This window comes from Oryctolagus cuniculus, chromosome 1 (assembly GCF_051225735.1).
Source record: "Oryctolagus cuniculus isolate XC-2025 breed Fujian yellow rabbit chromosome 1, ASM5122573v1, whole genome shotgun sequence".
Classification (NCBI taxonomy): domain Eukaryota; kingdom Metazoa; phylum Chordata; class Mammalia; order Lagomorpha; family Leporidae; genus Oryctolagus; species Oryctolagus cuniculus.
Window position 1 is genome coordinate 237,790,199 of NC_142867.1, and position 13,940 is coordinate 237,804,138.

Sequence of the window (13,940 nt, forward strand, 5' to 3'; positions counted from 1 at the left end):
GACCCGGCCAGGGGTCTCCCAAGTGCAGGGCAGTGCGGTAGCGAGCCTACAGGACCGGCACCCCTCAGGCAAGGGGACACAGGCCCACAGGCTGGACAGGCTGTCACAGCAGGGTCAGCACACCTGCTTTGGGAAAAGCGGTCCCGAGCCCTAGAGGCCGTGGACACTGCTGGACGCCCTACAGCCTCAGGCCAGCACCCGTCCTCGGAGGACGGCCAGGCCCCGTCGGCCGAGGTGCCGGGTGCTGCCCTGCCACTCGGGCCGCGGCCACCGTCACACACCCTTCATCCCGAACCCTTCTAAACGTGGAAGCCTCCCCAGCTCACGAGTGGCGGGAAACCAGGGTTCAGGGCAGCTTTGCTCCCGGCCCTGCAGAGCCACACATGGCAGGTGCCCTCACCTGGGCGCCCCCCGCGGCGCCCCCCGCTCGCCTCCCCTCCAGGTCCACCCCAAGCCCCGCCGTGAGACCCACGCAGGGGCCCGTCTTCAGGACGCACAGAAAACCCGCGCCTTTCCGGAAAGATTCTCTTTTATTTTTATCGCAGATGTTCCCACTTGGCACCCAACTGCGTCAGACCAAAGACCGCGGCCGACAGAGCCGGCCACCCCGCTTCCCACCTGCAGGTCTCAATCCTCAGGGCACCGGGCACCTGTTCCTCTCGGCCAACCCCACGGCAGAGCGATGCTCCCAGCTGACAGCGGACGCGGTCTGACGTCCTTCAGGCCCTGCGTGGTGGCCGGGATGGAGAAAGGACATCAGGCAGGAGATCCACCATCTCACACAGCCTGGACAGCACGGTGCGACTGGAGCTCTTGGGTCAGCACAGCCGGGCCAGGAAGTCCCTGAGTCCAGCGGGGCAGCTGCTGTGCAGGCCCCGAGCTAACGGGAGAAGCAATGTCAGCCACGACTTCTGGGCAGCAAAGTGGCCGCTCGGCTAGGCAGGAGCAGGCGCTGTCTCTGGTGCAGCGGGCGGAGGTGGGGCCCCGGCTGGCCCACGCCCCGGGCTCGGGGTCCCGCACTCCCGGCGCGGGACTAGCCGGCCCACAGGCCCGGGCACGCACCCCCGCCGCGGGGCTAGTTGACCCGACAGGCGCGGATCATGAGCAGCTGCAGCAGGATGAAGACGGGCGACGCGATGAGGCCGAACCACAGCTCCCGGGTCTGCTCCACCAGCTTCTGGCACAGCAGCATCTCAAAGACGAACTTGAGGCTTAGCACCGTGAGCACCCAGAACAGGCGCAGCACGGCCAGCCGCTTCTCCCCGTCCTGGAAGAGGCGCACGGACACGATGGTGGTGAAGTAGGCGCTCAGCCCGTCGGCGGCGAACAGCGGCACGAACACGTTCCACCAGGACAGGCCGGGCGCCAGGCCGTCGGCGCGCAGCGCCAGCAGCACGGAGAACACCAGCAGGGCCAGCAGGTGCACGAAGCTCTCGAAGGGCGCGAAGCCCAGCCACTGCACCAGCTCCCGCAGCGAGAAGAGCATGGCGCCGGCCGCGCGCGGCCCGGGGCCTCGCCCGCCGCCCCCGCAACCGCCGCGAGCGCGAGGCAGCGAGCGGCCGCGCCGCCGCCGCCCCCGGCCGCCGCCCGGAACCCCGCACCGGCCGCCCGCCGACGCCCGCGGCGCTCGGACGCCATGCCCCGCCGGGCGCGGCCCAAGTGCGTCACTTCCGGTGGGCGGCGGAAAGCGGAAGTCGCCTCGCGGCGGGCGCCGGCGGTGCACCTGGTGGCGGGGACCGCCCGCCGGGGGAGCCGCGATGCCGAGCCCGCAGCTGCTGGTGCTGTTCGGCAGCCAGACGGGCACGGCCCAGGATGTGGCGGAGAGGCTGGGCCGCGAGGCCCGGCGCCGGAGGCTCGGCTGCCGCGTGCAGGCGCTGGACTCCTACGCGGTGGTGAGCGCTCCGGGGGCGCGGGGAGGGGGCCGGGCCGCGGGGGTGCTCGCAGGGGGCGCCCTCGGTGCGGTGTCCCCGCACGAGGTCTTACCTGCGTGTCTTCTCGTTGAGGTGAACCTGATCAACGAGCGCCTGGTGGTATTTGTTTGTGCAACTGCAGGCCAGGGAGACCCCCCGGACAACATGAAGGTAAGGCTGGCCCGGGGGCTCCGCCCCGCACTTGGAGAGACACCGGCGGTAGTCAGTGGCTCTCCGCCGGTGCTGTCGGAGAAGCCTCGCCCTCCGTGTTCACCGCTCGCGGACAGGCGGGTCTGGTCTCCTGTGGCTCCCGGGGAAGGGCCTTTAGGTCTCGGTGCAGCCTGGGCACGGGCTGGGGCCGGGGCTCCCGGGAGCAGAAGCAGCGAGCGTGCTGGGCGGTCCAGTCGGCGCCGGAAGTGCCCGCGGCTGGGGAAGGTGCCAGATGCTAGGGGGGCCCAGCCGCGGGGTGCGAGCAGAGCCTCTGGTCCTGCAGCGAGCGGGGCGCCAGGCCCGGGAGGAGGGTGCTTGGCGCTGCAGGGAGGGGCGGCAGGAAGCCAGGCCCAGTGCAGAGTGGCCGGGCAGCGGCGGTCAGGCAGGTGGGCCGGAAGCCGTGGGGCGACAGCTCTCAGGTCCAGGCCTTCTGCTCACCCACAGAAGGGGCGGTGGGCGCGCAGGGGCTGAGGCGCCCTTGCAGGGCGGTGGTGGGAGGAGCAGAGGGGCAGCGCGGAGGGCCGCTCTGGTCACGGACAAGGAAGGTCGGGGTTCAGGTTTGGGGCTCCTGGGGTGGCCCTGTGAGGGCGGGGGCGGGGGGAGGGGTCCCAGCAGCACAGCCCAGAACCGCTGCTGGGACGGGGAGACGAGGGGAGGGGGCGCGGGAGGCAGCGAGCTCGCCCCCCACCTCGTGAGTGCCTGCTCCGGGCGGCCTCGGGGCCACCTGCCTTCCCTGGACGGTGGCGGCGGCAGAGCAGTCGTGTTGCTCCAGGTGTCCATGTTCGTCTGCCTGCAAGCCAGGCCTGGGCCGGGCTGAACCCGGGAGGCCAGACCTGCAGCTGGGTCTCCGCGTGGGCGTGGGCGTGGGTGGGGCCGAGCGCCCAGCCGTCAGCACCAACTGCGGGGCGCCGGGGGAAGCCGGGCTCTCACAGCTCCCTGCGGCTTCAGAACTTCTGGAGGTTCCTGTTCCGGAAGCGCCTGCCGCCCACCTCCCTCTGCCAGATGGACTTCGCCGTCCTGGGCCTTGGGGACTCCTCCTACGCCAAGTGAGTCCGAGGCGGGTGGGCGCTGGGCGGGAGGGGCGAGAGCTGCGTCCCGGCCATGCACGCTCTCCGTGGGGCCGGCGCCCCTCCACAGGGCTCCGCCGAGGGGGGGGGCTGCCTCTGGTTTTCCTCGGCCTGCCGTAAACAAGCAGCAGTGTCGCTCGGCAGACGTGGAAGACCGCCTGGCGGTCCCAGAAGGGCGGGGTGGCCGTGCCCGCAGGTGAGGCACCCCCGAGTCCCTTCAGTGGGAGGCACAGGCAGTGAGGACCTGGGACCGCTCCACGTGGTGTTGGTGACCGGGGGGGCACTCCCCACAGAGGAAACCGCGCCCGGGAAGACAGGTGGCCCCCGCAAGTCCTGGCTCCCACCTGCGGGCACCCGGATGAGGGCCGACGGGAACGAGGCTACTTCCCAGCCCCGGAGCTTCCTCGGCTCTGCCAAGCCTGGGCCGGCCGCGCTGTCTCTGCAGGTTCAACTTCGTGGCCAAGAAGCTGTACCGCCGGCTGCTGCAGCTGGGTGGCAGCGCGTTGCTGCCCGCCTGCCTGGGCGATGACCAGCACGAGCTGGGGTGAGAGCAGGGGGCGGTGCCGTGGCGCGGCCAGCAGGGCCCCGCCACGGGCAGGACGCCCTCAGCTCGTGCCCATCCCCCCAGGCCTGATGCCGCCATCGACCCCTGGCTGCAGAGCCTGTGGGAGAAGGTACTGGGGCTGTACCCCGTGCCCGCCGGCCTCGCCGTGATCCCCCCGGGAGTCCCGTGAGTGTGGGCCTCCCCGAGGGGTGGGCGAGGGCCCCGGAAGGCAGCCCAGGCTCTGACGCCCACGCCCTCCCCACAGCCTGCCCTCCAAGTTCACCTTGCAGTTCCTTCAGGAGGGCTCCAGCGTGGGCTCGGAGGAGCCCCGCGAGGCTGGTGCTGACCCTCAGGGGCCGCCCACAGAGCTGCGGCCCTTCCTGGCGCCCATGGTCACCAACCAGAGGGTCACCGGCCCCTCACACTTCCAGGACGTCCGCCTGATAGAGTTTGACATCACGGGCTCTGGCATCAGGTAAGGGGCCTGACACAGCCTCGTCCCCAGACAGGCAGGGCAGCGGGGTGTGGAGGCGTCCCCGGGAGCTTGGGGCTCGGGGTGGGGCAGTGGGCGCAGGGTTCTCGAGCCCCCGCTGGAGCGGGGAGATGGCAGCTCGGCTGGGGAGGCCTGAACGTGGCCTCCCTCCGCAAGCCCCTCCCCCAACCCCCACCCAGCTTTGCCGCCGGTGACGTGGTGCTGATCCAGCCCTCCAACACCGCCGACCACGTCCAGCGGTTCTGCCAGGTACTGGGCCTGGACCCCAACCAGCGCTTCTGGCTGCGGCCGCAGGAGCCAGGTAAGCCCGGCCGAGCTGCTGCTCCTCCCCGCCCTCCCCACCCGTGTCCGCGGCCGGCCACCCAGGCCTCCTGCTCCCCACGGCAGGTACCCCCGGCCTGGAGGGGCTGCCGCAGCCCTGCTCCGTTGGGCACCTGGTGTCGCGGTACCTGGACATCGCCAGCGTGCCCCGCCGCTCCTTCTTCGAGCTCCTGGCCTGTCTGTCCCCGCACGAGCTGGAGCGGGAGAAGCTGCAGGAGTTCTCGTCGGCGTCCGGCCAGGAGCAGCGCCACGAGTACTGCTCCCGGCCCCGCCGCACCATCCTGGAGGTGAGGCCGGGCGGGGCGGGGCAGAGCTGCCCAGGCTTTACAAACCGCCCCGCCCGGCCTCACCCAGCGCCGGCCCCCAGGTGCTGTGTGACTTCCCCCACACCGCGGGCGCCATCCCCCCGGACTACCTGCTGGACCTCATCCCCCTGATCCGCCCTCGCCCCTTCTCCATCGCCTCCTCGCTGCTGGTGAGTGACCGTGGGCGGGCCGAGGGCCGTGGCCCCCTGCCCCTCCCCCCATTGCCCTGGGCGGCGTGGGTGGGGCCTGTGGCTGGCAGCAGACTGGTCCTAGCTGGCCAGGGTGCACACTGTCCCCGCAGGTGCACCCGGCGCGGCTGCAGATCCTGGTGGCCGTGGTGCAGTACCGGACCCGCCTCAAGGAGCCGCGCCGGGGCCTCTGCTCCTCCTGGCTGGCGTCCCTGGACCCTGGACAAGGTGACCCCTACTCCCATGGCCACGCCCAGGCCCCTCAGCCCGTCCCTTGAGCCGCCTCACGCCGCCTCCCTCCTGTGGCAGGACCTGTACAGGTGCCCCTGTGGGTGCGGCCTGGCAGCCTGGCCTTCCCAGAGACGGCAGACACGCCCGTGGTCATGGTGGGGGCTGGCACCGGTGTGGCCCCGTTCCGGGCAGCTGTCCAGGAGCGTGTGGCCCAGGGCCGCACAGGTGAGCGCTCGGGGCGGCGGGCGGCGGGCGGCGGGCGGGCGGGCGGGGCCCCGCTCAGGGCTGCTCTGCGTCCCCCAGGGAACTGCTTGTTTTTCGGCTGCCGCTTGAGGGACCAGGACTTCTACTGGGAGGCTGAGTGGCGGCTCTTGGAGAAGAGGGGCTGCCTGACCTTGGTCACCGCCTTCTCCCGGGAGCAGGTGGGCCGCGCAGGGCGAGGGGGGTGGGGAGGGGCGGGAGGGGTTCACACTCAGGGCCTGCCCTGCCCCCGCCCGCAGGAGCACAAAGTGTACGTGCAGCACCGGCTCCGGGACTTGGGGCCCCTGGTGTGGGAGCTGCTGGACCGCCGTGGGGCCTGCTTCTACCTGGCAGGGTGAGCGGCACCGCGGGCGGGAGGGCCTCGCCCCACCCCCAGGGTCCCCAGGTCCCGCCTCACGGCTCCCGGTGGCCGTCCCTGCAGCAATGCCAAGCACCTGCCGACAGAGGTCTCCGAGGCCCTGGCCGCCATCTTCCAGGAGGAGGGCGGGCTCTCCGGCCCTGAGGCTGCCGCCTACCTCGCCAGGCTCCAGGCGACGCGGCGCTTCCAGACGGAGACCTGGGCCTGACCTGCTTCCCCCCCCAGCCGCTCCCTGGCCCCGTCGGACCCCAGTCCTTGTCACACTGCCGGCCAGGACGGTGGCTCCTCACAGCCACGCCCCGGTTGTCCCCGGCTGCCCCACCCCCCAGCCACAGCCCCGTCCACATCCTCCGCCTATCAGGTGGTGCCCTGAGCCACGGCACCCTGCACGGGAACGGCGACCCGGAGGCACCCGATGGCTCGGGAGCCCAGCAGCCCACCACCGCCTCTGCCTCCTGCCAGTCCTGTCAGCCTGCAGGGACGGTGCCACCCCAGGCTCAGTGCAGACCCCAGCCTCCCGAGGGACAGCGGGGCCAGGGCAGTAAACCGCAGCCTCTGACCACTGCCGCGTGTGCTGTCTCCCTTCTTCCTGCTCAGCTTGGGCCACAGGAGGGTGTGTGTGTGCACACACGTGTGCATGTGGGTGTGCGTATGTGACTGGGTGCACATGTGTGTGGGTGTATGCGTGTGCATGTGGGTGTATGCATGTGCCTGTGGGTGTATGTGTGTACTCGTATGTGTATGTGGGTGCCTGCAGGTGTGTGTGGGTGTATGTGTGTGCCTGTGGGTACACATATGTGCCCACGTGTGCCTCTGGGTGTATGTGTGTGCCTGTGGGTACACGTGTGTGCCCACGTGTGCCTCTGGGTGTATGTGTGTGCCTGTGGGTACACGTGTGTGCCCACGTGTGCCTCTGCGTGTATGTGTGTGCATGTGGGTACACGTATGTGCCGTGTGCCTCTGGGTGTATGTGTGTGTCTCTGGGTACACGTATGAGCCCACGTGTGCCTCTGGGTGTATGTGTGTGCCTCTGGGTACACGTGTGTGCCCACGTGTGCCTCTGGGTACCCTTGCTGGGCTGCGTGTGCCAGAGGTGCTGCTGCAGCCTGGGTGCCTGGTCGCTGTGCGGTCACCCTGTGCCCAGGGGCTCCCGCAGGTCTGCCCTCCTCTGATGGCCCAGCAGGGAGCGGCTCAGGGGGCCCAGGCTGCTCCCCAGCCGGCTCTGCCCACGGAGCTGGGGGAGTGACGCGGGGGGGCGTGGCCCGGAGGGGGCGTGGCGGGCGCTGGGCCGCCCCTGGGAGGGGCTTCGCCTGCTCGGACGGGGAAATCCTGTTGGAGGGGTTGGGCGGTGCCTGCTTACACCGGAGCTGTTGGGCTTCTGCCTGTTGGTCAGTCGCTGGCCGGGACTGGACGTGGATGGGCCAGGCTCAGACCAGGTCTGCCTGGGGACGGCACCGCATGGGCCCAGGAGCCCTCTGGAGCTGGCTCGTCGCTGGGTCCCAGGTGAGGACCTGCAGTGGGGCCAGCAAGCCTGGAGGGAGCTGGAGGTCAGTGCCGGAGCTGTGGGTGGAGCCCGGAGCCCAGACCCCGCGCGGTGCCTCAGGGCCACGCTGACCTTCACGCCCCTGATGACCCCCACCACCACGCTGGGTTCCCTACCCACCCGCCCTGACTCCGGCCCCAGGGCCTCCACCCCGGAATTGGGTGCCCCCGCCCCCACCTTGGGCCAGCCCAGCTCTGAGCCCAGCGGCCTGCCTTGGACTTCTCTGGACCCTGAGGGCCTGGACCCGCCGTACCAGGAGCCAGCAGATGAAAGAGATGACCTTGGGGTCCCCCAGGGCGCCAGGCCTCGGGACAGTGAGCCCTTGCTGGGGGCCGCTGCCCTGGCTGGTATCTGGGCCCTGCCAGCAGGGTGGGAGGAGCAGGTGCGTGGGCAGGGGGCAGAGGAGGAGTGTCCCATCTGCACAGAGCCCTACGGGCCTGGCCAGCAGCGCCTGGCCCTGCTGAACTGTGGCCACGGCCTGTGTGTGGGCTGCCTGCACCGGCTGCTGGGCACAGCTCCCAGCGTCGACCTGGGCCGGGTGCGCTGCCCGCTGTGTCGCCAGAAGACGCCCGTGCTGGAGTGGGAGATCTGCCGGCTGCAGGAGGAGCTGCTCCAGGCCGACGGGCCCCAGCGCCCCCCACCCCCCGAGCGCCCCGCCCCGCCCCGCCGGGGGCCCGGGCCCTGGGGCTCCCTGGAGCACCGCTACCAGCTGCGCTTCCTGGCGGGGCCCGCGGGCGGCCGGGGCTGCCTGCCCTTCCTGCCCTGCCCTCCCTGCCTGGGAGCCCGGCTGTGGGCGCTGAGGGAGCAGGGGCCCTGTGCGCGCCGCCTGGCGCTGCTGGCGCTGCTGGCGCTGGAGCTGCTGGGGCTGCTGCTCATCTTCACGCCGCTGCTGCTGCTGGGGCTGCTGTTCGTGCTCCTGGACCGCCCCGGCCGCTGACCGCGCCCAGGACGGCCTGGACACCACCGGCCGCTGACCGCGCCCAGGACGGCCTGGACACCACCGGCCGCTGACCGCGCCCAGGACGGCCTGGACACCACCGGCCGCTGACCGCGCCCAGGACGGCCCTGGACACCACCGGCCTGAAGACCCAAGGGTGGACCGGGGCACCGGCCAGCAACGAGGACCTGCCACCGCCAAGCCCAGGGCCCAGGCCACCCAGCTGGCGTCCACACCACCCTGCTGCCCCGGCTCCAGCGGAGCCCCAAGGACACCAGAGCCAAGGACAGCCGCTGCAGGAGGCTGGGCCTGCAGCACAGCCTGTGAGCAGCCGGCGGGCACTGTGCCGGCAGGGGCACACCCCCTCCCTGCCGAGGCCCAGCCGGGCACAGCAGACGGAACCTGAAGAGCCCTGGCCGTGGTCAGGCCCCCAGCAGCCCCAGGAAGGGACAAGTGTGACCCTGAGAGGCCTGCATTCGGGCCACCAGCCCGGGCCTTGGCTCCTGAGTGAGCCAGGCCCCAGGTCCAGCCTTGAGCAGTGCCACGTGCACAGCGGCACAATAAACGCCACTGCGTGGTCTGTCCACCCTGCCTGGCTGTCCCTTCTCCAGACCCAGGAGGGCCCTGGGTCCTCCCAGCAGCCATGCCCCCACGGCCCTAGGGCACCCAGGTGGCACCAGGAGGGAAATCTGGGTTGTCCCCTAGGCAGCCCCCACCGTGGTCCCACACAGGGACCCAAGCACCTGTCCACCAGGCCTGGCCTCCTGAGCGGGCTCAGCCCAGCTGGGTCCCCCCGCGGGCAGAGCTGGGCCTCCTCTCACAGGCTCCAGGTTGAACCCCATCCAGACTGCAGTCCTGGGCCCCACCCTCCGCCCGGCCCCCAGGCCCAGCCCAGGGAGCCAGCACCAATCCGGGAACAGGTGCAAACTTTGGCAGTTTTAATGGCAAAGTTGGCTGAAGTGACAGTGCCACGCGGGGTGGGCCAGAAGCCATGGTGGGCGAGGAAGGGGCGGCGGCGGCAGGGCAGGGCCAGGCCCCGAGGCAGCAGCGAGCAGGGACTGCCGGGGGAGGGGGGTGGCGGGCAGGCGGGCGCTACATGATGGAGCAGGCGGACAGCGGGTTCCGCACGTGGCAGGTGCAGGCGGCCCCGCAGTACTGCCGGAAGCTCTGGTAGCAGCTGCCCTCCGGCTCGCCGCCCCACTGGCCCCCGGCCGGCGCGGTGAGCGCCTCGGGCGGCAGGCGGCTCAGGATGGACGTGTTGACCGCCAGCGCGGCCAGGCCGTAGTCGGTGAAGAGCACAGTCTCGCGGCGGCACGTGGGGCAGGAGATGAACTTGTACTTGGGGCACGACTCGTACAGGATCTGCAGGCACTGCTCGCACACCGAGTGCAGGCACGAGAGCACGCGCGGCCGCCGCTGCGTGGCATTGTACGTGTGCCCGCACGTGGGGCACTGCAGCGGCTCGCCGGCCGCCGAGGCCGCCGCGGCCGCCGCGGGGCCCGGCCGCACCACGTACTGGTTCACGATGACCTCGTCCGCCGGCGCCACGCGCGGGAAGCCCAGCTCCACGCTGCCCTTGCGGGGCCGCCGCGGCGGGGGCGGAGTGCGGGGCGCCCCGTCCAGGGCCGGCGCGTCGCCCCCGCACGCCTGGTTGACGATGATCTCGGTGTCGGAGGGCCAGGCCCGCTTGGGGGCCAGCGCGGGGGCGGGCCGCGGCGCCGCGGGGAAGCAGGGCGCGGCTGCCGGCAGCTCGGGGAACTTCTCGGGGTGCACGACCTTCATGGCTTCCATCTTGAGGATGACGTGGGGACCCCTCAGGCAGGACATGAGCAGGCCCGGCCAGCCACTGCCCACCTCGGGCCCGGGCTCAGCCGGCATCGGGCTGTCCCCGCTCAGACGGCGCGTTCGGGTGGGCGCGGGCGTTGGCTGGGGCCAGGCAGCATCCTGGTCCAGCCAGGCCCGGGGCGGACCCCTGGGGGCGGCTGGCGCGAGCTGGGAGGGCAGGGCCCCCCCCAGGGGCCACAGTGGCCTCTCTGGTCCAGTCCTAGGGGCAGGAGGGAGAGGCGGGGGCGGCAGGCAGGGGCAGGGGCCGGCAGGGGGCTGTCCTGGGCCGCGGGTCGCACCCAGGGGCTCACCCAGGGTCTCTGGCCGCCGGGGCTGGGCGGGGGGCGTGGGGGGTTCTCCCCCTGCAGCCGAGGTCAGCAGTCCGCGGGCGGGGACATCGAGGCGGGCAGGGGCTAGGTGGGCCCCATGACTCCAGGACAGGGCGCCCAGGGAAGGCAGCTAGCCGGAGCGGCGGCGGCGGCGGCGGCTGCGGGAGGGCCCGGGCTGCAGGCTCCGCGGCGGCGGCGGCGGAGAGGCCTGAAGCAGGCCCGAGCTGCGGGAGAGAGGCGGCGTGAGCGCAGCGCGCGGCCCCCGCACCCTCCCCGCCGCCCCGCGCGAAGGACGCGGCGCCCGACCTCTGACCCTGACCTCAGCCGGGGGGGCCTCGACCTCGGCCGGACTCCGAACACGGACCCCGCCCCCGCGGCCGCGCGCGCCCTCCGGGAGCCCGACCCCCGCCGGGGTGGGGAGGGGCCGCGGGCCGCCCCCCGCCCGCGCCCGCGCCCGCTCACCTGCCCCAGCCTGGCGTCCGCGGGCCGCGCGCCGCCGCCGCCGCAGAGGTTGTCTCAAAGGCAGGCCCGGGCGCGGCTGCGGCGGCTCCAGCGGCGACCTCGAGCGATGGCGCGGCTTCGGGCGACACCCAGGGGCAGGGGCGTGGGCGCGGGCGCGGGCGCGGGGCGCGGGGCGCGGGGCTCGGCGCGGCGGCGGCGGCGGCGGCGGCGGCAGGTGCGTGCAGAGCGTGGCGCGCTCTGCGGCGGCGGCGGCGGCGCGGGGACCGCAGTGCGCGCGGCGCCCGCCCGCGCCCGCAGCGCCACCCCCCGTCTGGGGACCCGCGCGGGGTCCGCGGGGCGGGGCCAGCCTCTCGCCGCCCCTCCAGCCGCTCCGGGCCTGAGCCCGCCCCCGCGTCGCCCCCGGTAGGCCCTGGGGTCGCCCCCTCCTGCGCTCACGTGGCGAAGCCTCGGCGCCCGCGCTGCCAGGGGCGCAGGGGGACGGCTCTAGGCCCGCTCGCATCCGCCGTGCGTGCTGCGGGAGGGAGGCCGCTGCGCCTCCGCGGCCATCGCCCGAGCCCCTGGCGGGCTCCAAGGCGACGGTGTGGTGGCCGGGAGGTGGGCAGCAGCGTGGGCGGCCCGCCGCAGGGTGGCGTGCGAGTCTGCGGTAGCCCACAGCTGTGGGGCCGCCGGGCGCCCACGTGCCGGGTCCCGCGCTGCGCGGGGGGCACGCAGGTTCGGGGCAGGGCAGGGCGCGAGACCAGCCGATTGCGGGAACGCGCGCCCTGGGCGCAAAGCCCCTGGGGTACGGTGTCGGGGAGTCGGCCGCACAGGCTGGAGGGCGTCCCTGGCCCACAGGGCACGGCGTGGCCGCCCTGGGGCCTCGGGCCAGGGTCTGGGCAGCTTTACTGATGTGAGGTGCACAGGGGAGAAGGAGCTCGGTGGCGGCCTGCGGCCGGGGCAGCCTCGCCCGGAACAGGCCTCGGGCCCACACCTGCCGCGCGCTCTGCGCGTGGAGCCACCGAGTCGCGCGGCCGCGCACCTGCCGGCACCAGCCGCAGGCCCCGCCCCGCGCCTCGAAGCCCCGCCCCCTCCGGCGCGAGGCCCCGCCCAGGCTGGGGCGCACCAGCCTCGCGGTTCCGAGCCGAATCCGTCCGACCCGGGTCTTCCGGGCAGCCCTGGAACGCGGAGGTTTCTGGGGAATAAAGGTTCCGCCGGCGGCCCGTGCCTGAAATGCGCGTGCGCCAGGTTGGGAGGCGGAGTCTGAGGCTGCCCGGGGGTGGGGCTTCCAGGGTCTGCCCCCGAGGGGCTCCGAGTACCTTGGCCCCGCGTGCTGACCGCAGCGGGCACCCGGCCTGCGGCTCGTGTCCAGCTTGGGCCCGCCCTCCTGGTACTGCTCGCGGGCGCCGACGTCCGGAGGTGCAGGGTCCGGGCCGGCTCCGTCCGGGGGCGCTCGCGCGTGGGGCGGCCCCGAGTGCCTCCCGCGCTGTCACACACCCCCTCTCACGGCGCCCCTGGCCGGGCTGGCACCATGGGGTGGGCGCGCAGCCCCCGAGCCCGCCGGCGCAGGGCAGCCCCGGTCCCGCACGGGAGCCGACGGCGTGGCCCGCATCCCGAACTCAGACTGAGGTTTATCGACGGCGGTGTGCGGGTCGCACAAGAAGCCACGCGCCTCCTCCCGCGCCGGCCCGGCGGGTCGCCATCCCCGCCCCTGCGCGCGGCGCGGGCCTGACCCACCTCCGGGCTGGGGCCGGGCGGCAGGTGCCCTGGAGGGCCCGGGGCAAGCCCTGGATGCCTCGCGCCTGAGTCACCCCCGGTCAGCCGTGCCCTTGGAGCTGCCGCCCACCTGAGTGAGGGGTGGGCCTCGGAGACCGGGGGAACCCCTTCTGGCCCGCCCCGCGGCCCCGCCCTGCCCCAGCAGGGAAAAGGCGGCTGCCAGTCACAACAGTCACAGGCACTGGGACCAGGAGCCCCGAAGACCGAGGTCAGCCGGCCACCCTGCCAGCGCCGGTGAGTGCTCGGCCCGCGGCCCTGGCTGGGTCTCACAGCTGCCCCCGGGCTGGGCCCGCGCACTGCCGTCTCCGTGGGCAGGTGGGGTTGGGGGGCAGGTGAGTGGCCCCGGGCTGGGCCCGCGCATTGCCGTCTCCGTGGGCGGGGGGCATGGGCAAAGCAGGCCTTGCCTAGTCGGCGCGTTCCTGGGCCATGGCTGGCAGGCAGCCTTGCCCTTCCCTGAGGCCCCGTCTGTGTCTGTCCACCCCTGCAGCCTGGGCCATGGACCCCCACGAGATGGTTGTGAAGAACCCGTTCGCCCACATCAGCATCCCCCGGGCCCACCTGCGGCCGGCCCTGGGGCAGCAGCTGGAGGCCGCGCCCTGCTCGACATCCTCAGTGACACAGCCACTGCCCGAGGGGCCCTGTGCCCCCCGGCCGGCCAGCCCTCTGCAGCACCCCCAGACTCTGGGGCCCAAGGGGGCCCAAGGGGCCAAGGGGACCCCGGGGGTGGCCCTCGGCCAGAGCCAGCAGGCTTGGCAGCAGCCCAGCAACCCCTATGGCCCCGGGCAGCGCCCGGCGGGACTGACCTATGCTGGCCTGCCCCCCGTGGGGCGTGGCGACGACATCGCCCACCACTGCTGCTGCTGCCCCTGCTGCTCCTGCTGCCACTGCCCCCGCTTCTGCCGCTGCCACAGCTGCTGCGTCGTCTCCTAGCCCAGACCCCGAGGATGGCCGCTCCCCGCTCGCCAGGACGCCTGCCCGTCGGGAAGGCTGGCAGCTCGGCCGGTCCCTTGGTGTGGAGTCCCGGGCACTCGGGGACACCTGAGGCCACCTCCTCGGAGGCCCAGACAATAAAGCAGGGTGCGCGCTGTCCGGTGGCTCCTGTCCTCTGTTGCTGGCCTGGGGGGGGTGGGGGGCAGGAAGGACGACAGCACTGCCCCGCCCCCGCAGCCCTGTAATAGTCTCCTGGCCTCCGTGGAACGTTCTAG

At 73.2% G+C, this 13,940-nt stretch overlaps 5 protein-coding genes across 11 annotated transcripts; 3 read left to right on the forward strand and 2 right to left on the reverse strand.

Moving 5' to 3' along the window:
- Positions 1 to 511: 511 nt before the first annotated feature.
- TMEM203 (transmembrane protein 203) lies at positions 512 to 1,486 on the reverse strand. The gene has a single exon (XM_051838912.3). It carries the CDS (start codon positions 1,484 to 1,486, stop codon positions 1,076 to 1,078), a length of 411 nt encoding a protein of 136 aa, XP_051694872.1. The 3' UTR covers positions 512 to 1,075.
- NDOR1 (NADPH dependent diflavin oxidoreductase 1) lies at positions 1,485 to 6,452 on the forward strand. 5 transcript variants are annotated; one of them, XM_051838897.3, is made up of 14 exons: positions 1,485 to 1,892; positions 2,004 to 2,081; positions 3,069 to 3,166; positions 3,633 to 3,731; positions 3,816 to 3,917; positions 3,997 to 4,206; positions 4,404 to 4,525; positions 4,612 to 4,832; positions 4,913 to 5,020; positions 5,152 to 5,266; positions 5,348 to 5,494; positions 5,573 to 5,691; positions 5,770 to 5,864; positions 5,952 to 6,452. In XM_051838897.3, the coding sequence occupies exons 1-14, from the start codon at positions 1,485 to 1,487 to the stop codon at positions 6,094 to 6,096; spliced, it is 2,067 nt and encodes a 688-aa protein (XP_051694857.3). In that variant the 3' UTR covers positions 6,097 to 6,452. The 5 variants fall into 5 exon arrangements, with proteins under 5 accessions (XP_051694857.3, XP_089179106.1, XP_051694858.3 ...); XM_089322980.1 differs by having other exon boundaries at positions 1,637 to 1,892; positions 2,893 to 3,166; XM_051838898.3 differs by having other exon boundaries at positions 1,637 to 1,892; positions 2,053 to 2,081; positions 3,039 to 3,166.
- A 766-nt stretch (positions 6,453 to 7,218) lies between these two features.
- RNF229 (ring finger protein 229) lies at positions 7,219 to 8,958 on the forward strand. Its single transcript, XM_070059657.2, has one exon. It carries the CDS (start codon positions 7,517 to 7,519, stop codon positions 8,366 to 8,368), a length of 852 nt encoding a protein of 283 aa, XP_069915758.2. The 5' UTR covers positions 7,219 to 7,516; the 3' UTR covers positions 8,369 to 8,958.
- Positions 8,959 to 9,284: 326 nt separating this feature from the next.
- On the reverse strand, positions 9,285 to 11,261 carry RNF208 (ring finger protein 208). 2 transcript variants are annotated; one of them, XM_051838909.3, is made up of 2 exons: positions 10,984 to 11,261; positions 9,285 to 10,745 (listed from the first exon to the last, which is right to left on the reverse strand). In XM_051838909.3, exon 2 carries the CDS (start codon positions 10,244 to 10,246, stop codon positions 9,461 to 9,463), a length of 786 nt encoding a protein of 261 aa, XP_051694869.1. In that variant the 5' UTR covers positions 10,247 to 10,745; positions 10,984 to 11,261; the 3' UTR covers positions 9,285 to 9,460. The 2 variants fall into 2 exon arrangements, with proteins under 2 accessions (XP_051694869.1, XP_089179197.1); XM_089323071.1 differs by lacking the exon at positions 10,984 to 11,261 and adding an exon at positions 10,841 to 10,968.
- A 1,011-nt stretch (positions 11,262 to 12,272) lies between these two features.
- On the forward strand, positions 12,273 to 13,822 carry CYSRT1 (cysteine rich tail 1). Of its 2 annotated transcripts, none has more exons than XM_070059668.2 (2): positions 12,273 to 12,969; positions 13,223 to 13,822. In XM_070059668.2, exon 2 carries the CDS (start codon positions 13,231 to 13,233, stop codon positions 13,663 to 13,665), a length of 435 nt encoding a protein of 144 aa, XP_069915769.1. In that variant the 5' UTR covers positions 12,273 to 12,969; positions 13,223 to 13,230; the 3' UTR covers positions 13,666 to 13,822. The 2 variants fall into 2 exon arrangements, with proteins under 2 accessions (XP_069915769.1, XP_069915771.1); XM_070059670.2 differs by having other exon boundaries at positions 12,926 to 13,067.
- The last annotated feature ends 118 nt before the right edge of the window (positions 13,823 to 13,940 follow it).

Bases quoted from the DNA above. Each gene is read 5' to 3' on its own strand.
- TMEM203 (XM_051838912.3), bottom strand. From the start codon at position 1,486: ATGCTCTTCTCGCTGCGGGAGCTGGTGCAGTGGCTGGGCTTCGCGCCC.
- NDOR1 (XM_089322980.1), top strand. From the start codon at position 1,637: ATGCCCCGCCGGGCGCGGCCCAAGTGCGTCACTTCCGGTGGGCGGCGG. The intron at 1,893-2,003 runs GTGAGCGCTCCG...CTTCTCGTTGAG, and splicing joins CGCTGGACTCCTACGCGGTG to GTGAACCTGATCAACGAGCG. The intron at 5,692-5,769 runs GTGGGCCGCGCA...CCCCGCCCGCAG, and splicing joins CCGCCTTCTCCCGGGAGCAG to GAGCACAAAGTGTACGTGCA.
- RNF229 (XM_070059657.2), top strand. From the start codon at position 7,517: ATGACCCCCACCACCACGCTGGGTTCCCTACCCACCCGCCCTGACTCC.
- RNF208 (XM_051838909.3), bottom strand. From the start codon at position 10,246: ATGCCGGCTGAGCCCGGGCCCGAGGTGGGCAGTGGCTGGCCGGGCCTG.
- CYSRT1 (XM_070059668.2), top strand. From the start codon at position 13,231: ATGGACCCCCACGAGATGGTTGTGAAGAACCCGTTCGCCCACATCAGC.